This window comes from Diceros bicornis, chromosome 8 (genome assembly GCF_020826845.1).
Source record: "Diceros bicornis minor isolate mBicDic1 chromosome 8, mDicBic1.mat.cur, whole genome shotgun sequence".
NCBI lineage: Eukaryota > Metazoa > Chordata > Mammalia > Perissodactyla > Rhinocerotidae > Diceros > Diceros bicornis.
Window position 1 is genome coordinate 48398185 of NC_080747.1, and position 20188 is coordinate 48418372.

The window sequence follows — 20188 nt, forward strand, 5'->3', positions numbered from 1 at the left end:
TATATATATATATATAAACACACACACATTTGAAATTTGCCATAATTTAATCCCTGGAGATCAGAAATGATATTACATTTACAGAATATTTACATTTCACCAAATTTTATCTTGTATATTTCTTTCATTTTTCATCATATCTAGTTAAAATGTGTTCCTGATAATAGCCAAGTTTTCTTTAACAACTATGGAAATAACTAGTATAAGTTTTTATAGCTGCTCATTGTATAAAAACCTGAGATAGATTTATGAGTTTATTTTTTCAAGGAGTGATGTGAAAATTGTATTCTTTAACTGTGAAAAACATGTCTTTTAATTTGAGACAGCTTCTTCAAATGGGTTTTCTTTGTAATAGGGAAGTATTGCTATTTTTTAAAAGTTTGAGTACACTAAAATGGCAAGCTATCTATCTGCAGTGCACGTGTGAGTATAACGACATTTAGATTAATGTATAATGTACAGCTGTCTGATGATCATCCTCAGACATTAAATATACACAAGAGAACTTTAGAACATGTTGACCCTCAGGATTAACTGTTATGCTAAATCGCCTGATGAGTGTGGAATATTGGCTTTTATTAATCTTTCACTGATAACACAGAATATATTTTTCAGCTTAAGACGTTCAGTAATGAATCAGCTTTCATTTAGGGACTAAACAAAATCCTCCTTAAGCCTGACAAACGGTAGCCTCAAGTAAACACAAAGCACTTTCACTGTAAATCAAAATGAGTTCAGGTCTAGATGCTCCTTATCCTGCCAGTCCTCGCCAGGATTCAGAGGTATATGTCATATCAGAGCATAGAGCATCTTTTTAAGAAAGTGACAGAAAAATCTAGGCCTGAGGTATTATATTTCTGAGATGAATAAACAAGAACATAAAACAGAGGATAATTAGAATGTCTCATCCTATACACTTAGTGCCAATATTTTGGGTGGGAAAAACCATTATTTTTCCACAGAATTGTCTACCTATTGATAAAGTATTGAATTTAGAAAGTTTCTGAGTAAAATTTACCATAACAAGGCCACTCTGAACTTGGGTGTCTTTTTCAGAGTAAGAATTAATTTAATTATATGTATATTTACCCATGATTAAATGTGAGTGGCTCAGATCTGTTTAGCCCAATTGCCACAAAGGATGCCTCAGTTTTATTTCTATTTAAATAGCAGTATTTGACTAATCTCTTTGGAGATTCAAAGTTATTTGAAATTATAGAATATTGGTATTTGTGAACGGCAATCTGTGAGATTAATGTCATTATTTGGCTGAACACAAGGAGAATCAACTCTTAAAAATGGTTTAACTTATGGGGTTAGTTATTATTATATTGATTTATATAAGTTAGATTTTAAGATGTGTGTGTGTGTGTGTATATATATATATATATATATATATATATATAAAATATATTATTTCTTTTTAGTGAGGAAGATCAGCCTTGAACTAACACCTGTTGCCAATCCTCTTCTTTTTGCTTGAGGAAGCTTGGCCCAGAGCTAAGATCTGTGCCAGTCTTCCCCTATTTTGTATGTGGGTTGCCACCACAGTATGGCTTAATGAGTGGTGTAGGTCCATGCCCGGGATCCGAACCCACGAACCTAGGCTGCTAAAGCAGAGTGTGCCAAACTTAACCACTATGCCACCAGGCCGGCCCCAATTTTAAGATATATTTTAATATTTAAATATTAACTTTAACAGATTTTTTTTAGGTTTAGCTAAAAGCTTTTCAGCATCATATTTTCACTACCTTTAAAATGAATGCCATGATAAGCAGTGAATTTATTTTATAACTTTCTAACAAAACTCTGTGTTTATATTTTCTTAATTTTTTTTTTTTTTATATTAGGAGTGAGTGTTTCCTATCAAACAATCCTTCTTACGTGTCTTCACATTGGCAGTATCCTGTGGACCAGTTAGTTTGCTTAAGCACGATTTAAAATCTAACTCAAAATCATGCTATGTTCAATCAAATACTAAATTAGTTAGCATGAATAAACTGAATGAATTGATTTTTATGTCTAGTTTTTTTTTTAAATATACTGCAGATATTTCCTTAATAAGTCTGAAACCCTAAATTGGCCAAAACTTTATTTAAATCTGTGTAACAGGAGCTAAAGTGAAATGAGTATTGATGTTAATAATGATTTAACTTTGCATAAACTTATTATTTCTTCTTTTCTTGTCTTTTGCCTTTAGGTGCAATAACAGGACCCAGTGTGCAGTGGTGGCTGGTCCTGATGTTTTTCCAGACCCGTGTCCGGGAACCTATAAATACCTTGAAGTGCAGTATGAATGTGTCCCTTACAGTATGTATATTCATATAATTTTCTTATAAAAAGAAATTAAGCTTTATTTTGCATGCATTGACAAAATATTCTCTATGAAAACATAAAAATAATCACATAAATTATATGAACAGAACTGGCTAATTTTAATTTTTCAGGATAATAAATGCTCCCTACCATTGGAAGGATTAGATGTTGCTGCATAATACTGCAGCGTATAATTTTGACTATATGTTTCTATACATTGGTACCTATTCTAAAACTCTTTTCTTAATGCAAGAATATAAGTACTTAGAAAAAGGTTGAAAGAGTGGTATGTCAACATTACATCCCTCCAGATCCAAGCAAAAGAAAGCAAAAGTGAATAATATACTTGTATATTTAGCGATATAGACGTTGATAAATTTTGAATTTGATAGAAGCAATTATATCTAAGCTTTCTGTGCTATGAACATTTTGATGATTAAAAATATATTCATTCAGAGAGGGCAGACTGAAAAGAAAATACAAGGATTCCATGAACTCTTGGAAAGCACTCTTTCAAATCTATTTGAAATTCCAAAGCACTCTTCAGAATGTATCTTTTACAGCCTCAAAAGCGTGTCTTTTCACCCTTTATGTCAGATATGGTATATGCCAACAACTTATTTTTTCTTTAGGAATAATGAAGACTCAAACAGTCAAAAATGAAACATTTTCTGATTTTTTTACCCAAAGGAAGAATCACTATATCAAATAAAATATTTTTGATCTAACTAGTTAATTAATCATGAGATTTCTTAGTGAAGATCATTCAGGAAATCCTGTATTCTCATCTTACATGTTCAGCTGATTCCAGAGGTATAAAACACCTGGGATCATAAACAAATCCCAGGTTCTGACTTCCTTTGACATCTCAGAAGTGAAGTATCTGGGGATCAGCAAGTTTACGGTGCCAAGAGATAGTTCTAGGCTTGCCTCATTTCTGCTTATTTAAGAAGCAGCACATTACTCATGAGCTGTCATTGTGCGTATTCCAATAATAGAGAGCAATTTGGCCAGCAAGAGAGAGTTGAAATTTTTAAATAATGATGAAAACAATCAAGAGAAAATTTTATTTTTGCTTTATTTATAGTGTGATTGATTAGAGAAGGTTTATCTAGTGACTTTTTATAAACTAATTTTCTTTGTTATGAAAAAGCCTAAATGTATAGGTTTTATTGAAATCGCACTTGAGGTTATGCTTCTTATATTGTTATCTCCAGAGACCTTTCTATGAAAATATAAAGCTTGTACTGACCATTTATTGTTCATTACTGATATTTTAAAGAAATAACATTGGTAGTCCGTTTTGGAACTGTGACAATTATATTTGTATTGCATAATAAGATCTTTGTGAAATATGTAGAACAGCTGATTCCAAAGGCATTTTATAAAAATATACAATAAGATATACCTCATTTTTAAAAACAGTTGTAGTGAGCTTACAATCATACTTTTGAAACATGAAAGCTGAAATAGAAATGTCAAATTACAGATTTTTTCACAGTTTTTAAAAAGTAAAGATTTTCACAGCTGTGTCTTTAATTTTCTGTATTTCTTCAGAATTTCTTTGAGGATAGCTACTCCAAAATCCTCTGCCAAACTCATTCTGAAAAATCATCTACTTAAATCATTTCAGCATAAATAAGAACTTGCTCGTGGTTTGCCACAGATTTCCTGTCTCTCAAAAATTTCCAGAGATGAGCAATTTGATTCCTGAATATCTTATCTTTACAGGTTTCTGATAATTCTGAAAATTTACTGATTGCCTTAGAAGTATGTCCATGTTATATTAAATATTTATTCAATTTTTTAAATTAAATAAGAATTATAAATTTAGGTGCAACCACTTGCCACCTTTTATACCAGTTTAATTTATATGGTATATAGCATGATTGTGTTTAAATTATCTTCAGTATATTTCACTTAAAAGTATAATGCATAATTGGGAATTCTTTTAGTATATTTAACATTATTTTTAAAGAAAATAATCCAAAAGAAAGTATAAACTATGAAATAAACTATAGTGACTCATTTCAAAAATAGGTTGGCTTAGCAGAAAGACAACCAGAAATCAGGAAGCCTGGGTTTAGAATACAGTCTGGTTACTTAACAAAAACCCTGGGTCCTTAGCTCAGGTAAGCTATTAAAATTTTCTGAATCTCACCTTGTAGACATTCCCTGATCTGTAGTAAATTGTGATTTAGATCAATACTAAGCTCTTTTTCTTGTCTCTAACATAAAATACACAGACTTTTCCAACACTGAGAAGATTCACTTATTTAAAATAGCTATCATTTATTGGCACTTACCACATGTCATTTACTACCCGGGTTAAGTGTTTACATACATTATTTTATTTAATTCTCCCAATATCCTCCCTGTGTTAGGTATGAGTATCACCATTTTACTGAAGAGGAAACTGAAGCTCCATTGGATAAGTAAATGTCTCCTGTAAAATGTAGAATAGCTAGAAAATGGCAGAGTGAAGATTTGAGTGTGTCTCTAATTCCTGTTCTGAAGGACACAATTATAGTTCTCCCCATAGATGTTTCCTTTTATATTTTCATGAGTTATTCAATTTTGTTCAATATTTAACTCTTACAGTTTTCATCAGTACAGTAATGGTACATGGTGAAAGCAAGTGAACGATGAATGACTCTTTTTCTTAGTTCTTTTGCTACTTACTTTTAAAAGGTTTGTATTCTTTTCTTAAAGCAGCTGAATCACTGCAAATTTTTATTTTCCCAAATAGCTAATGAAGCTGTATGGCAAAAACTAGTTTGTGCTATAAAAATACCAGCCACAATTTAGAATGAGGCTCTTATCAAGGAGTAACTTAAGAAGTTGTTTAAATTAGCTGTATTGTAAGAGAAAATCTTTGTACTTAATACACTTGTTAAAAGACGCCTATTATATTAGTAGAAGCAAACTTCAGATTTAGGATTCAATATTAATATTTTAAAATCTTCTAATTAAACAACTGAGTAAACAATGAAACAATGTTAGGTTCTATTTTTTATACAATGCAGTAATATTCATTTTCATTTTGAATTTAAGATGGCAAACTTTAGTGTATATAGTGATATATTTAGTATTTATGAATGTTTTCTTCTTAATATTGATATGTAGAAAAAATATATTGATATTTTCTTTCTTTATACATGCTCTGTGTGTATGTATGTGTATATTTTTCCATGGTAATATTGATTTTTAAGGTGGTACTTTTTCATGGAAAAATATAGAAAAAATGAATATATAGAAATATAGGAAAATATAAATATTAATGATCTATAAGCATATTAGAAGTAATACAGACAAAAAAATTCAGCAAAGTTCATTGTATCACACAGGAGAAGTAGAGTTAAAAATATCTAAGGTAAGCTTGCAGTAATTTTTGCACAGAGTTTTAGGAGTCAGTAAATAGGTGCATAATTGAAAAATTTCAGTTTTAGAAGAACCTTAGCCTAAATTAACCAAATGGTATGACTTTTTTAAAAAAAATGCTGATAGGAAAGAAAAGAAGAAAAATTAGTGACTGTAAACAATTTAGTGAGGCTGCCTTCTTTGACTATCTTGTACTCAATTTTTCTGAATTGCCAAAGTTATATTTAATCTTTTCTAAGTCTTAACTTCTTCCTACTGTCTGTATTTGCTTGTTTGGGTTCACAGATACCCTGTTTGTGACCAAATTTGGGGCAAATGAATCAATACTTTTCTCTGTTCCTGTTATATCTTAGTTCCGATGCGACTTTTATAGCCTTTGCATTTTCTTTTGAGGTTTGAATTTCCTCCTTAGTGATATTTTCTTCCCAGGAGATGACCCAAATATTCAAGAAGTTAAACCTCACTGATTACGGATGTACATTTTTGCTCTCTCATCTTCCTTCTTCTCACCCCACCTCCATCACTTCTGGCCTGATCTGGGATGGAAATTGTGGTGTCTTCAAGTAGAGCTTCCTTCATTTAGCCAGTTTACAGGGATGACTTGTGTTAGAGAGAAAACAATAAAACAACTAACCACCTACGCAGAGTATTTCTGAGCAAAGAATCTTTACTTTGTATCCTGCTGACAATTTGTCTTTCTTCCAAGGCATACAATTTTACGCACATTACACTCAAAAAGTGCTTGTCTTCTCTTACAATCCGGCTTTTCTCTTCAGTCCTTTGTTTCTTCTTTTCAGAAATACAAAGCACATATTACTTATTCTAGCAATCTTCCCTCAAGGTGGATTTTCTTAGGAAATAGGTGGGGGAAGCACACAATTTGGAAAGCTACTTGAAATGAGTGTTTTATTAACCAATCTTATGTTATGGGACTTACAGACTTTCTCACCATTCGTATTAGCCAGCTGAACAGTTGTGAGGGGATTGTCTTTATGGAAAGACATGCAAAATGAGTATTATTGGAAAATGAATATTTACAAATGATTATATTATCTGTTAGTTTTGTTTTTTTTACTGTAGGAAAAAAGTATTATACTTTTTTGCAGCATTTAAAACATAAAAATGTCTTTAAGTATGTGTTTAGTTATAATGACTAAATACATTTTTGCAACTAATGTTCAAATCAGTGAATATTTTAATATGTGCATACTTTGGTTCCTCTTATGTAAATAAATAATTACATATTTTAAAACTCCTGCTGAAATTAACCCATATGTTTAATTTTTAAAAATCACAGAAATGTCAAGATATAATTTGATTCCCAATGCCTCTGCAGTTTTCCAGTTTCTGACAAATAGGAGACATTCAATAAATATGTATTGGATGATTGTAAGAAAAAAGAAAATATAGTCAAAATTGCTCCTCCAAAAGTATTATGTTCATTGCTAGAATGATAAACACAAGAAACTCCCGTGTACAAACAAGACCTTATTAATTCAAAGGGAAGATCTATGGTAAAAATATAGATTATATGAATTTTAGTTTCTCCAAAATGCTTGGTGATTGTGAGTGTATCCTGCAAGAATGCTACTAGCATCCAATTTGTTTTTCATCTTATTCCTCTGTATGTCTTCATATAATATAGCAAGTATTGTCCCATAAATATCACTCCCTCTGTAAGAGGAGTATCAGTTATCTAAATTCTCTTTTTTAGAATATTTATAACAATAGAAACAGAATTCGTCCTTTCTTTCTTTTCTTCTTTTCCTCTCCATTACAGTTTCTTTCTTTCTCTTTCAAATAGTTTCTTTCTGCTTGACAGTATCTGGCACCTAAGAGAGAATTCATAAAGCTTTTGCAAATGAATTGGTGGTTATTTAATAGTTAATTTAAACTTTGCTTGTATGCTAAAAATATTATATATTCATAAAAATTGTTATCATCAGTTTGGAAAACAGGAAGAATAGGTGGACTATACTTTCTTGGGCGTCCTCATCCTAAACTCTCTCATAACTTTTTCTAGCTGCTTCATACGTTCCTGGAAATTATTCTCAGCCTAGATTATATTGTTTTCTTTCAAGACCTCCCTCTTCATTTTCCTTCCATCACTCAACATCTATTGCAGACCAGGCACCATGCTAAACGCTAGGGTAGAAACCTAAGATAAAGATTCTGCCCTCAAGGAATTTAGTCAAATGGGGCTCAAGATCCTCAAAGTTACAGTGTTATTAGTTCAGCAAAGCAATTGAGCATTTCACAGTAGCGGAGTATGGAGAAGACACACCCATCCCATAGTGGCTGATGTTTGTGTGGGGCAGGCTGCGGGTATCTTCAGGGAGATTTTCTAGAGATAACCCTTGAGCTGAGTCTTAAAGAATGAATAGACTTTAGTGAGAAGGGCAACCATTTTTAGCAGGTGGGACAATGTAAGATAAGCAATTGTTTTGGTGAATGTCAAACCAAAATGGTTTGATGTTGCATAAAATACAAAACACAGGAGATGAACTCATAGATGAGCGAGGTAGAAATCATGACTTCCCTGCATGCTGCAATTCCTCTGGTTCCTAATACCCATCACAGTGTGGAGCACAAAATCAATAACCTATTTCTGAATGTAGCTAACTGATATATTAATGAGAAATGTTTGTTTGCAAATCTGCAAAAACCAATTTTGACTAACTTAAGTTAAAAAAAAGAAGCTTTTTTGGGGGGGGGGAAATAGAGAGTAGTAGTTTCAGAATCAAAGGGAAAAGGGTGAAAAGCAGGTCCAATAAAATAAGATCCAGTGATCTAGAGAGCAAGAAGTCGTGGACAGTCTCTTAAGGACTCCATGTCCAAATGAATCAGTTTCAAAAATGTTCTAATTCCTGTAACGATCCAGGCTGGGACATCAAGATTGAATGAAATCCAGTATCCAACTGTTGTTTCCAAGGAAGGAGAATGGGGCTGGCAAAGAACCTACGTGTGGTAATGAAGGATCGGATCCCTCAGTAAACTTTAGAGCAGACTGCAGGTTAGGGCCTTAGGCCAAATACAGCCTGCAGGGGGATTCCTTAGGCCTTAAACACTCGAAACACTTAAAAGTCAGATTTAACATGAAGTCTGGAGAAACACTGGGCCTGCGTTCCCTTGGGCAACAAAGGCTAGAGCTGAGTAGAGGCTGCCCATTTTAAATAGGGTCTGTTCTTTTCTATTTGCTATATTTCCCAGCACTTACTGTGTTGTACCTGGTTCACTAAATCATTTAAAATGTCTCCTGGCTTCTGAAGATACTTAAATTTGCAACTCTTGTTTTAGAGTTTGGATCTAATCAAGGCTAATAGATGTAAAAGCACTCCTAAATTGTACTATATTTTTTAATTTTCAAAATACAGCAATAAGTTCTTGCATCAACAATAATTCTATCAGTAGAAGTTTATTGGTGCCTCCTATGGGTCAGTCACTACCTTAAGTGCCAGGGAAAAATAGATTTTGGCACTATGGAGCTGGCAATCTCATGGGTAAGGCAAATAATAAACTCATGAACCAATACATAGAATCATCAATGATAAAATGCAAGAAGAAAATAAATGCGATGGTATGATGGAGAACAATGAAAGGGCCAGCTTTTTTAGGTGTGATGAAAGACTGCTCTGAAGAGAGGATATTTGAGACCTGAAGAATGAGAATGAGGAAGTCAGGCAAAGAGCCTGGGAAAGAACTTTCAAAGCAGAGAGATCAGCTGCTCCAAAGACCCTGAGGTTGGGGAGAGGTCAGCCTGTTCTGATACTTGATAGGAGGTCAGGGTGACCGAGGCCCTGTTAAGATGAGGGAGAGTGACTTGGAGAGATAACAACCAGCAGTTAGTACTATTAATACCATTGATAATGAAGCAGCAATTTCTTTCACATTTCTAGGATTTATTAAGAATTAAAGTATGTTTGCCTGGGCCGGCCCCGTGGCTTAGAGGTTAAGTGCGCGCGCTCTGCTGCTGGCAGCCTGGGTTCGGATCCCAGGCGCGCACCGATGCACTGCTTGTCCGGCCATGCTGAGGTCGCGTCCCACATACAGCAACTAGAAGGATGTGCACCTATGACATACAACTATCTATAGGCACTTTGGGGGAAAAAAAATAAAAAATAAAATATGTTTGCAGAGGGAAATTGAATAAACTGACTAGCTTTAAAATATATATTGTGGGAAATATTACATGATTCTGCAGTAACATAAAGGTAAACTTATATCAAATAAAGCAAACCATCAAATGGCATCAACACCTAATTAGGATTTATATGTATTTATAGTAGATTAATAATATGTAAATGTACACTTAGATGCGAATTATGAGGAAACAAGATGAATTGAGAGTATTAAAAATTAATTGGATTGCTAGAGTTAGGAAAATATTTGGTTTAGGAAGTAAAATGTTATTACAGACATAAAGTTTGAGGGATTAGCTGACCCATGCTCATTTGCTTTATTTGAAATAGTAAGATTATAGAGCTTACGCACTTAAACTTAATTCAAAGAAATTTTTATAAGGTGCTCAAATTAAGTGGCATAAACATGGGATTTAAAAACATGGAATATAACATTTTCCTAAATACATGTAAAATCAATTAACATTTTCAAATCAAATCAAATAACATTTTCCTAAATACATGTAAAATCAATTAAAATACTATGAAAGAGCATTGTTAATTTTCTTGTACTCCAATTATTAATCTTATGAAACTAGAAAAAATTAATTTGCTTAGAAAGTACTTCATTCAAATATTTAAATTTTAACATATTAATACCTCATTAAAATGGGTAGTTAGTAAAGGGAAAAAACTATATAAATTTTAATATTTTTGTTTTATTTTTGAGGAATTTCTCAAATGGTAGGAGATCACAATTCCTGTGAATACTGTAAAATTTTTTAATTGCTTAAAAATTTTTCAAAACCCTCCTATAAAACCCAGTCTTTTAAACAATTAAATACTTATATGGTAGACTCAAAAATGGTCCCCCAAAGAAATCTATATCCTAACCAGAGCCTGTAAATATGTTACTTTAAATGGCAAAGGAACCTTGCAGATGTGATTAAATTAAGGTTCTTGAGGGGGGGATTATCCTGGATTATCCAAGTGGACCCAATCTAATCAGAAATGTCCTTACAAGAAGGAGGCAAGAGAGTTAACGTTGGAAAGAGGAGATATGACAACAGAAGCCGAAACTAGAGTGATGTACATTGAAGACGGAAGAAAGGGCCAATAGCCAAGAAATACAGGTAGCCTCTAAGAAGCTGGAAAGAGCAAGGAAATGAATTTTCCCCTAAAGCCTCCAGAATGAACACAACTCTATTGACCTCTTAATTTTAGCCCTTAAGACCCATTTTAGACTTCTGACAATTTCTGTTGTTTGAAACCACTGTTTGTGGTAATCTGTTACAGCAACAATAGAATGCTACTACAACCTATTATAATATTACTTTTTTTCTAAAATGATTAATATAGTTTAAAAAATTCATTATTTACCTAGGACATGAACTAATAAAGACATAGTTTTGTTTTCTAAATAAAGATTATCGTATATTTCTGTTATGATATTTTTAAATCTAAACATTTAAACCTTTTCTATCATGGACTGGCTGGATATGGAGTGTGCAGCATGTCGTTATAGACAAAAGTCATTTTAATTCTCTTTATGAATATATCAAACCAAAGGCAAACCCAAGTCAAGTTACTGTTTAGTTAAGTCAATTTTACTATATTACACCTATCTACTATTTCTATGAGGCAGCAGAAATAGTGAATGGGTAAATAAGGAGTCAATTGTGAATATATGAGCTAGATAAATAGGATGAATAAATGTAGTGATTAAATTTTTTTATATCTTTAAACAGACAAGAATTTCCCACAATAACTGACGTGTAATACTTGAATTAAATTCATGTTTATGGACTTCAACATCTGTCCTGTATGTATTAATTTAATTTAGTTTTACCAACACTTAATGCAAACCTAGTCATCTTTAAAATATTACATAATATCCAAATGCCCCCAATAATATAAATATGACTGGTTGCTAACTTCCAAGAACCCATAATCTCATCATTCTGTCATCCTTCAAGTAATCGTATCAACACAGAATCAAAGACTGGGAAAGTAACTCAATTCTGTTTAGTTTTTATTCATATATATTATAAATATATTTTCTTCTCTCTATGCTAATTGCTTTTCTATCTCAATTAGAACAGACACCAATGCAGAAGGGAATAGTAAGTAATATGTAGAGAAAAGAAGCAGCTGTTTCTATGTCTCTATAGCAAAGACGTATTTCTAATTATTACTTAGGCTCTTCATCAGGTCCTACCACATTTCCTCTGTCTTGGCCTTACCAAGTTCTCTCAAGCATGAGAGTATAACATAGTAGTTAAGAGCGAGAGCCTTAGAATCTACGTTCTGACTTTTCCAATTATTACCTGTGTTCTAGTGAAGTTGTTTTACTGCTCTGTGAATGAGTCTCTTCACATAGAAGATAGGGATGATGACCGATTTACAGAGCTCCTGTGAAAGTTAAATATATGTAAAAATCTTTGTACAATGACAGTCATATTAGAAACGCTCAGTATATCATAGCCATTCAAATTAATTATGCCTGTTGCATTTCACCCATTTTTGAAGTCATTTGACAATCAGTTCTATGGTCCACTGAGGCTTGGAATTACGTAATACTGTTAGCTTATCCCAAGGTTTGGCGAGCCCCAGGCATCATGGAGTTATAGCATTCTCTAGTGCTCTTGACCATCAGATAATTTTAAAGACAAGACTTCTGTCTTAATTCTTCATTTTTTATTTCTGATCACCTCTGGATTTTGAGTCCTTCTCAGGGCTAGTTACAAGGGAATCTGCCATATGATTTAGCTCTTAAACCAGTTCTCTCTTATGGGATTGTTCTCTTTAACCCCAAAGTGATATAAGACATATCAGGAAAATTTTCTTTTCTTTTTTTTTTTTTTTTGTGAGGAAGATCAGCCCTGGGCTAACATCCGATACCAATCCTCCTTTTTTTTTTTTTAGCTGAGGAAGACTGGCCCTGGGCTAACATCCGTGCCCATCTTCCTCTACTTTATATGGGATGCCGCCACAGCATGGCTTGACAAGTGGTGTGTCGATGCACACCTGGGATCCAAACCTGCAAACCCCAGGCTGTCAAAGTGGAGTGCGTGCACTTAACTGCTGCACCACCGGGCGGCGCCCAGGGAAATTTTCTGAATCCACGTTCAGCCCACTGGGTGTCTGTGGGTTCTTTTATTGCTTAAATTTCCTGTTCTGCATCTCTTTTGGACTTGACCTGCTGCTACTGGTAATTGCATGAATCACACTCAAGCTTTCCATGGAGTTTTGGCCTTGTATCTTTTATTTTCATACTTTCCTCACTGGTATTAGCTTTTATTACCAGTTTATTTACCTCCAGTCCCATTTCTCCCTGTAGATAGCAATAGATAAGGAGGTGCCAATGTCCTCAAATGTGTCCAGGTGGACTCTGGCCATGTCCATTTATTTCATTCAACAAATATTGGTTGAGCCCCTATTATATGAGTCTTCACATACCGTCTCTAGGTAATAACAGTGAAATTTCATTACAAAGTAATCTAATCCCATCTTTTAATGTTTTTGAGGGATGAAGACTTGAGACTTAGAATAAGTGAAATAGTTGATGATTGTGTAGTTAGAACTCATTGACTTTTAACTGCTAATTGTCTTTCTGTCATGTTACTCTGTTTCTTTAAATTTCAGACTAGGTTTCCTATAGTCTAGAGATGGAAGGAGTGATTAAGGCTTACTCTCAAAATTATAAAAGATTCAAATATATTCTCTTTATTGAAATTTAGAATTCTAACCCAGTCCCTCATTTTAATTCACATTCTTCCAGAAAAATTTCAGAATTCAAAATGGTCCTAATGTGACTGCTTGATTATTTGTTTTTTGTTTATCTTCGATATGGCCTATAATTAATGCAATTAATGATGGCATATTGAAATATCAAAAAACCCAACTTTCTCAGTATTATGACAGAGCAGTCGTTTTGTGCAAACAGCTAAATTTCAAGCCTCATGACCTTTCTCATCAATTTATTTCAGAATTGCCTGGAGAAAGCCAGTAAGTGAACATTTTTAGAGAAGGTGGGGTGTGCAGTTTGCTTTTCTGTTCACTACACACTAACCATTTGCTTTTGAAAGCCTTCAACTATGCATCCAAACTTGCATGGCAAATCTTTTCTCATCTCAATTTTTAGAGCAGCTTGAAATAAGTTCAGTACTCAGTAACATTAAAATTTCATAGGTGCCAAAAACTGTCTTCAGTTAAAAGAAAAAGAAAAACAAAAAAAAAAACCCAACAACTAATGGAATTATGGAGTGAAGAGAAGAATGAATCTTTCCCGAAGGCAGAGCATACAATTTCCTTTACTATGATTTTCCTTGACTTGCGCTCTCCCCTGTTCTCCTTACCTCTTAGAGAACTCATTGATGTTAAGTTTATCAAGATAACAGGAAAGGCTCAGAAGGGAGATCATATTCAGATTTGTTGGAAACAAAATGCATTATTCCTGCAACAAGGCTTCCATTTTTTTTGCTCCTGGATTCATTTGATTGCTCAGGCGCCAATAGAACTGATAGTCGGCTCCATGTGTGTATCAGAGTTTAACAGAAACTGTTTTTATGGCAGTATTTTGGTCTTATCCTGATCTGTCACTTACCAGGAGCTATTCACCCAGTCTCATCAAGCTTAACTTCAAGAAAAATGTCTGCCTCGTAAAAGAATATTATTGGGGATATTATCAAGGCAAAGCTCTAAGAATTCCTCATTCTAGTTTATCATGCACTTGATAATGCTTATATCAAATAGATTCAAATACCAAGCTCAGATCTCATAAATTATGAATGACTGCCCTGGAACAGATGGCATGTATTACTCTTTTTAAGAATTAGTGATAAGATTAGTAGAGTGAGAAACATATGCCATCCTGTGTCTTCAGAACTCGACAGTCCTTCAGTCATTTATCAATATTGGCCTACGTTTGTGATTAGCTCTGATTCTAGTACAAAATTCAAGAGTTTATGATGAGTTATAATACTTGCTTGAATCTTATCAGCTGTTGCTCCTTGGGGGTATCAGATGATATTTTCTAAAATGTTGGAATACCTTATCTTTATCTTCAAACAGTAGCTTGAACACCAGTAGGAGCTGTTTACTGAAAATCCCATCTATCATTGATTCTAAAAGTGTTGAATATCCAGAGCTGATAGAGACCAACTTATAAAGGCCATTTTACTTTGCCTAAGTAGTGGAAACTCAGGACCTTTTCTTCCTCTTTGATGGATAATAAAGATGAAGAGCCTCGTTGTTTACTAGAAATATACAAATGAATTTAGTGCTTTTGAAATATGATTTATGTCTTCAATGCAAGTACTTACTCTAAAGTTATTTTGATTATTCAAATAAGTAATACACACAACAGAATTAAAAATTTCCAGCACAAAATTAGAGCTGGATAAAAGTTTGCTATTATCATTTTAATAAGTCTTCCATACAATATGGATAGAGGAGCTTATTGTGGAAAACACTCAATCATAAAATTCTGAATACCAAGCTATAAATAATATTGTGCACTCCCAATTTAAGCTCTTGAGATATTCTATCTGGATGTTTTTTTAAGAGTTAAAATTCTGACATTGGGGGCCGGCCGGGTGGAGTAGTGGTTAAGTTTGAGCTCTCCGCTTCAGCAGCCCAGAGTTCTCAGGTTCGAGTCCCGGGTGCAGACCAACGCACCTCTCCTCAAGCCATGCTGTGGCAGCGTCCCACATACAAAATAGAGGAAGATTGGCACGGATGTTAGCTCAGAGCCATTCTTCCTCACACACAAAAAAAAAATTCTGACATTGACTAGTATTCACCTATCTTTGAATCCTTTTAGTAGATTGTAGACTTTTACAGAAACTCAGATCTAATTTTATATAGTAATGGTTGCTTTTAATTAATGCAAATTAATCATAAACATTTAGCAGCTCATTCTCTGATTGGAATGGAGACTGGAATGACTTAGAAGCTGACAGCCCAGAAACAACTGATTGAGAAAGAATATCTTGACGTATTTAATAAAAATAGACTATAACTCCTCTACTTGATTTTCTTCCTCTTTGTCAAAATCAAAAAAGAAAGAAGAGAAATTGCTGGAGAAAAATGAGAGCTTTCTCCTAATAGTAGACACTGTTCTCTGAACAAGTACCAAGTGCTTACACTGTGTTAAATACTTTGTAAAGAATATCATTGCATTCTCACAGTGATCTGTTTATTTAGGTAATATAGTTCCTATTCTAAAAATAAGGAACACAGGAATATAAATTAAGTCCTTAACTTGTCCAAGTTCCCACGCCTAGTAGGTGGGCGGGGAGTGGGAATAGGGATTTGAATACAGTCCCTTTGACTCATGAGATTTTTGCTTTTTTCATTATGCTAAAGAAGGCAGATAAAAATATCTTCTTGTCTGGAAATTGACAAATCTAACCAGCTCTCTTTTGCAAAATGTTTTACTGCCCTCTAGCCTGCTACCTAAAAAGTGGAGTCGTGTGCTGAAGTTAGCTTGACTTCAAAAGAATTTTCATCAAGAGGTAGGAATCATTGTTAGGAATCTAGCATTGAACAGGATGGAGAGAAACTGCAGTTGGTGAGTGAGGTGATCACTATAACATTCTGTAACTCTTGCCCTGAATTGAATCTTGTTTATAATGTTTTGTTGTTGTTAATAATTAAGCTTTTGCATTAGTTTTCTACTGCTACTATATCAAATTACCATGAGCATGGTGGCTTAAAACAGTACAAGTTTATTCTCTTGCTGGTGTAGAGGTCAGAAGTCCAAAATCTGGGTGTTGGCAGGAGGCTACAGGGGAGAATCTGTTTTCCTTTCTTTTCCATCTTCCAAAAGCCACCTGCATGTTATGGCTCATGATGCTTTCCTCCATCTTCAAAGCACATCTCTCCAACATCTACTTCTCTCCTCACATCTCCCCTATGACATTGACCCTCTTGCCTCCCTTTCAGAAGGAGCTTTGGGATTAGATGGGCTCCCCTGAATGATTCAGCATCCTCTTCTCATCTCAAAATCCTTAACTTAATTACATCTGCCAAACTTCCTTTTGCCATGAAAGGTAAAACATTCATAGGTTCTGGGTATTAGGGTGCGGAGACCTGGGTGGGGTGCATTTTTCAGCCTACTGTTACCGAGCAGTGGGCTCACTCTGCTCATCTCGATCTGAGCCAATTAACCACAAGGAGTTAGGGATCGAGAAAGAAAGTTTAATTAGATTAGATTATCCAGCAAATCAGAAAATGGGTGACTAATGTCTCAAAAAAACCATCTTCAAGGATTACAGAATCTTGAGGCAGTTATATAGGGACAATGGGCAGTGAGGAGGGGTCCGGGGATGTTGGTCTCCAGGTGTGATGGGCTCCAGGCATCACATTGTTCCATTCTTCTGTCAGCTGTGATGAATACCTTGTAGGTGTGTTTCCCGCCTGTGGTCAGCCTGTTCCTGGAGGGAAACTCATAGAACAAAGTTTTAATTTATCAAGCTATCGGGGAGTACATACGTAAATGGAGGCCATAAATCAGGAGAGCATGTGAATTTTTTAGTGTACGTGCAGAGCAGCGAGTAGTCACACAGAGGAGGGGCTGGGGCCATTTAGTTTAACAAGATGGCCTCACTTATGTTCACTTACAGTACCACAGGTTTGTTTCTGTTTTAATTAAGTACAGATCTGTATTTTAAAAAGAGGACAGTTGGCTTCAGGATAAGTGTAAAACTCTATTTCTTAGTGACCAAGTATACCTGATCATCAAGTGTTAATGGCTGCAGAATGCTCATAATATCTAGGAGAAAATGCACAGTCCATGGCTGATTTCAGACTGATGGATTAAGTTGACACTAAGCCATTTGCTTTTTTCTTCCACAATAAAATGACTTCTTTTTCTGGTTACATAAATAAAGAATAAACAAACAAATAATAAAAATGCTACAAAAATATATATTAAGATAAAAGTAAACTTTACTTGAATTTCTAGCACTGGAGATAAATTCAGCTAACACTGTAATGACCATTCTTTTACACATTGCTTTATGCATACTTACACACACGTATGATTTCACAAGGATAGGACACACACATACACATACATACAAATACACACATACCCACAATTTAGTGTATATTCTTCACAGTTTTATGTGTACTCAGGTGTCCTTTGGAAACCTTTACACGAATATAGATTTATTTGTGTGTGTGTGTATTTACAAAAATGGGGTTGTATTATACACACATCTTGCTTTTCTCACTGTTCTCTTGTGACGTTCCCCCTGAGTCAAGTAGTATAACTTTGATTATTTTCGAGGGCTTTATAATAGTTTATCATATAGTGATATGATGTAGACAATGTATTTGGTCGTTCCTCTGTTGATGGAAATTAATTTTTTGTTTTGCTTTACGTGATAAGGTGAATGAGGTTTAAATCTTTACCAGTAAGATTATCTCGGTTGATCTACTAAGAATCATTTGCTTCATCTTACTTTTCAAATAGCATTGAGGCACTTGCCACCTGACACAAGAGAACTTGTCTGCTGACTGGAGTTAATGGTTCAAGCTATGGAGTAAAACTAAGTGGGATTGAACCTGTGACCTTTAATTCTCCAGCAAAGTAACTGACCCAATACTTTTGACAATTTTTAACCTTTGCTAACATTTGAGGCATGTTTTTTATGTATCTGTATAGTCACTTGATTTGGAGAGTTTTCATTAAATAAACCTTGGAAGTATCTCATAACATCTGTGACAAGCAGTGCAGCTCACTTAAAATACCTACAACAGAAGAAGTAAAGTAACTTTGAACTACTCAGAGAAGGAGGGACTATGACATGTCTGAACTAATTTCTGTAATGGCAGCAGGCTGGAAGTATTTTTGTTTTTCTTTTTTACCTTGATGATATACTTGAAGCATTTAGTAGATACCTCCTTGCAGTCTGTCTTTTCCTTCCACCAGTTTACTGATAATTGATAATATTTTATCAAAAATCATCTGAAACTTTCTTTTGAGTCAAACTGTATTTTCTCAGAACTTATTCTTCAATAGTATCTCTGCAGTAGTTGTGACCATTTACCGTCTCCTCCTTTACTAAGCGCTTCCTCTGACTTATGTGAAAATATTATCTTCTACAGAATTTCTCTCTAATTAAGTTTTCTCTAAATTCTTCTACAGAATTTCTCTCTAATCTCTCACTTTTCTTTCTTTTTTTTTTTTTTTTGAGGAAGATCAGCCCTGAGCTAACATCCATGCTAATCCTCCTCTTTTTGCTGAGGAAGACCGGCTCTGAGCTAACATCTATTGCCAATCTTCCTCCTTTTTTTTTCCCCCAAAGCCCCAGTAGATAGTTGTATGTCACAGTTGCACATCCTTCTAGTTGCTGCATGTGGGATGCTGCCTCAGCATGGCCGGAGAAGTGGTGCGTCAGTGCGCGCCCGGGATCCAAACCCGGGCCACCGGTAGCAGAGCACACGCACTTAACCACTAAGCCACGGGGCCGGGCCCTCACTTTTCTTTCTTAATTCATTTTGGCAATTCTTTCCTTCCCTCTTCTCTGTACTCCCTTTTGTTTCCCTCTATTTCTCAAACTCCATATAAAAAACTATATAATCAGGGTACTGGTTGTTTGAATTTTGTTTGCCTTCTAACTGACCATTAGTCATTCAGTCATTCTTTTTCTCTTTCTCTCTCGTATTGATAGTATCAACTCTTTTTTCAGTTTTGAAGAACTCCTGCCCAATTCAGTCTCTTATTACAATTATTATTTTACTTTGTTGAATTTCTTAAGCCTTGAAGAATTCAATGATACTAATCCTGAAACAGACGTGTAGTGAGTAGCTTCAGTGTGTTCTTGACTAGTCATGGAAAAATGTGAGTTCTTATCTTGAAAATTATTATACTCCAGTCCTTTTTCTCCTTAGCAATTCCTTCATGTCCTCACACTACTGTATGATTTCATTTTTTATAAAGCTTCCCTGTGCGAAAGTAATTTAGAACTCAGGGGAAAATGCCAAAATCCGTGAACAAAAAGCCTTAAAGTTAAGGACAGTTTTTTTTTCTTTCACTCTTAGCTTTGTAAGGCTTAATGATCTCTACTTTTGTGAAAAGAAAAGCAATAATTGGAATAATATCAGAACGTATATCCTTTTGTTTTGTGCTCTTCTGTTACCATGCTTTAACTCACTATTACCACTGATTAGTGTCCTACATGAAGTGATCAGATTAACCTTTAAGCTATCATATTCACTTTTCTAAAGCTTCAAAGGAAATGGAAAACTTCAGCTCCAACCAAAATTTATTATATTTTTTATGTATGTTTTAGACAAATCAAAGATATAGCATGCCAGAATTCTAACTGGCATGCCTAAGGCTCATAATGTTAGACTCTTAA

General features: G+C 34.3%; 1 protein-coding gene across 14 annotated transcripts in view; it reads left to right on the plus strand.

The window, feature by feature from the left end:
* Nucleotides 1-20188, plus strand: part of ADGRL3 (adhesion G protein-coupled receptor L3) — a 784802-nt gene that overhangs the window by 443251 nt on the left and 321363 nt on the right. For all 14 annotated transcript variants that reach the window (XM_058547158.1, XM_058547157.1, XM_058547171.1 and 11 more), the window contains one exon: nucleotides 2201-2310. In XM_058547158.1, coding sequence (XP_058403141.1) covers nucleotides 2201-2310 — 110 coding nt within the window. The remainder of the gene's footprint in view (nucleotides 1-2200; nucleotides 2311-20188) is intronic.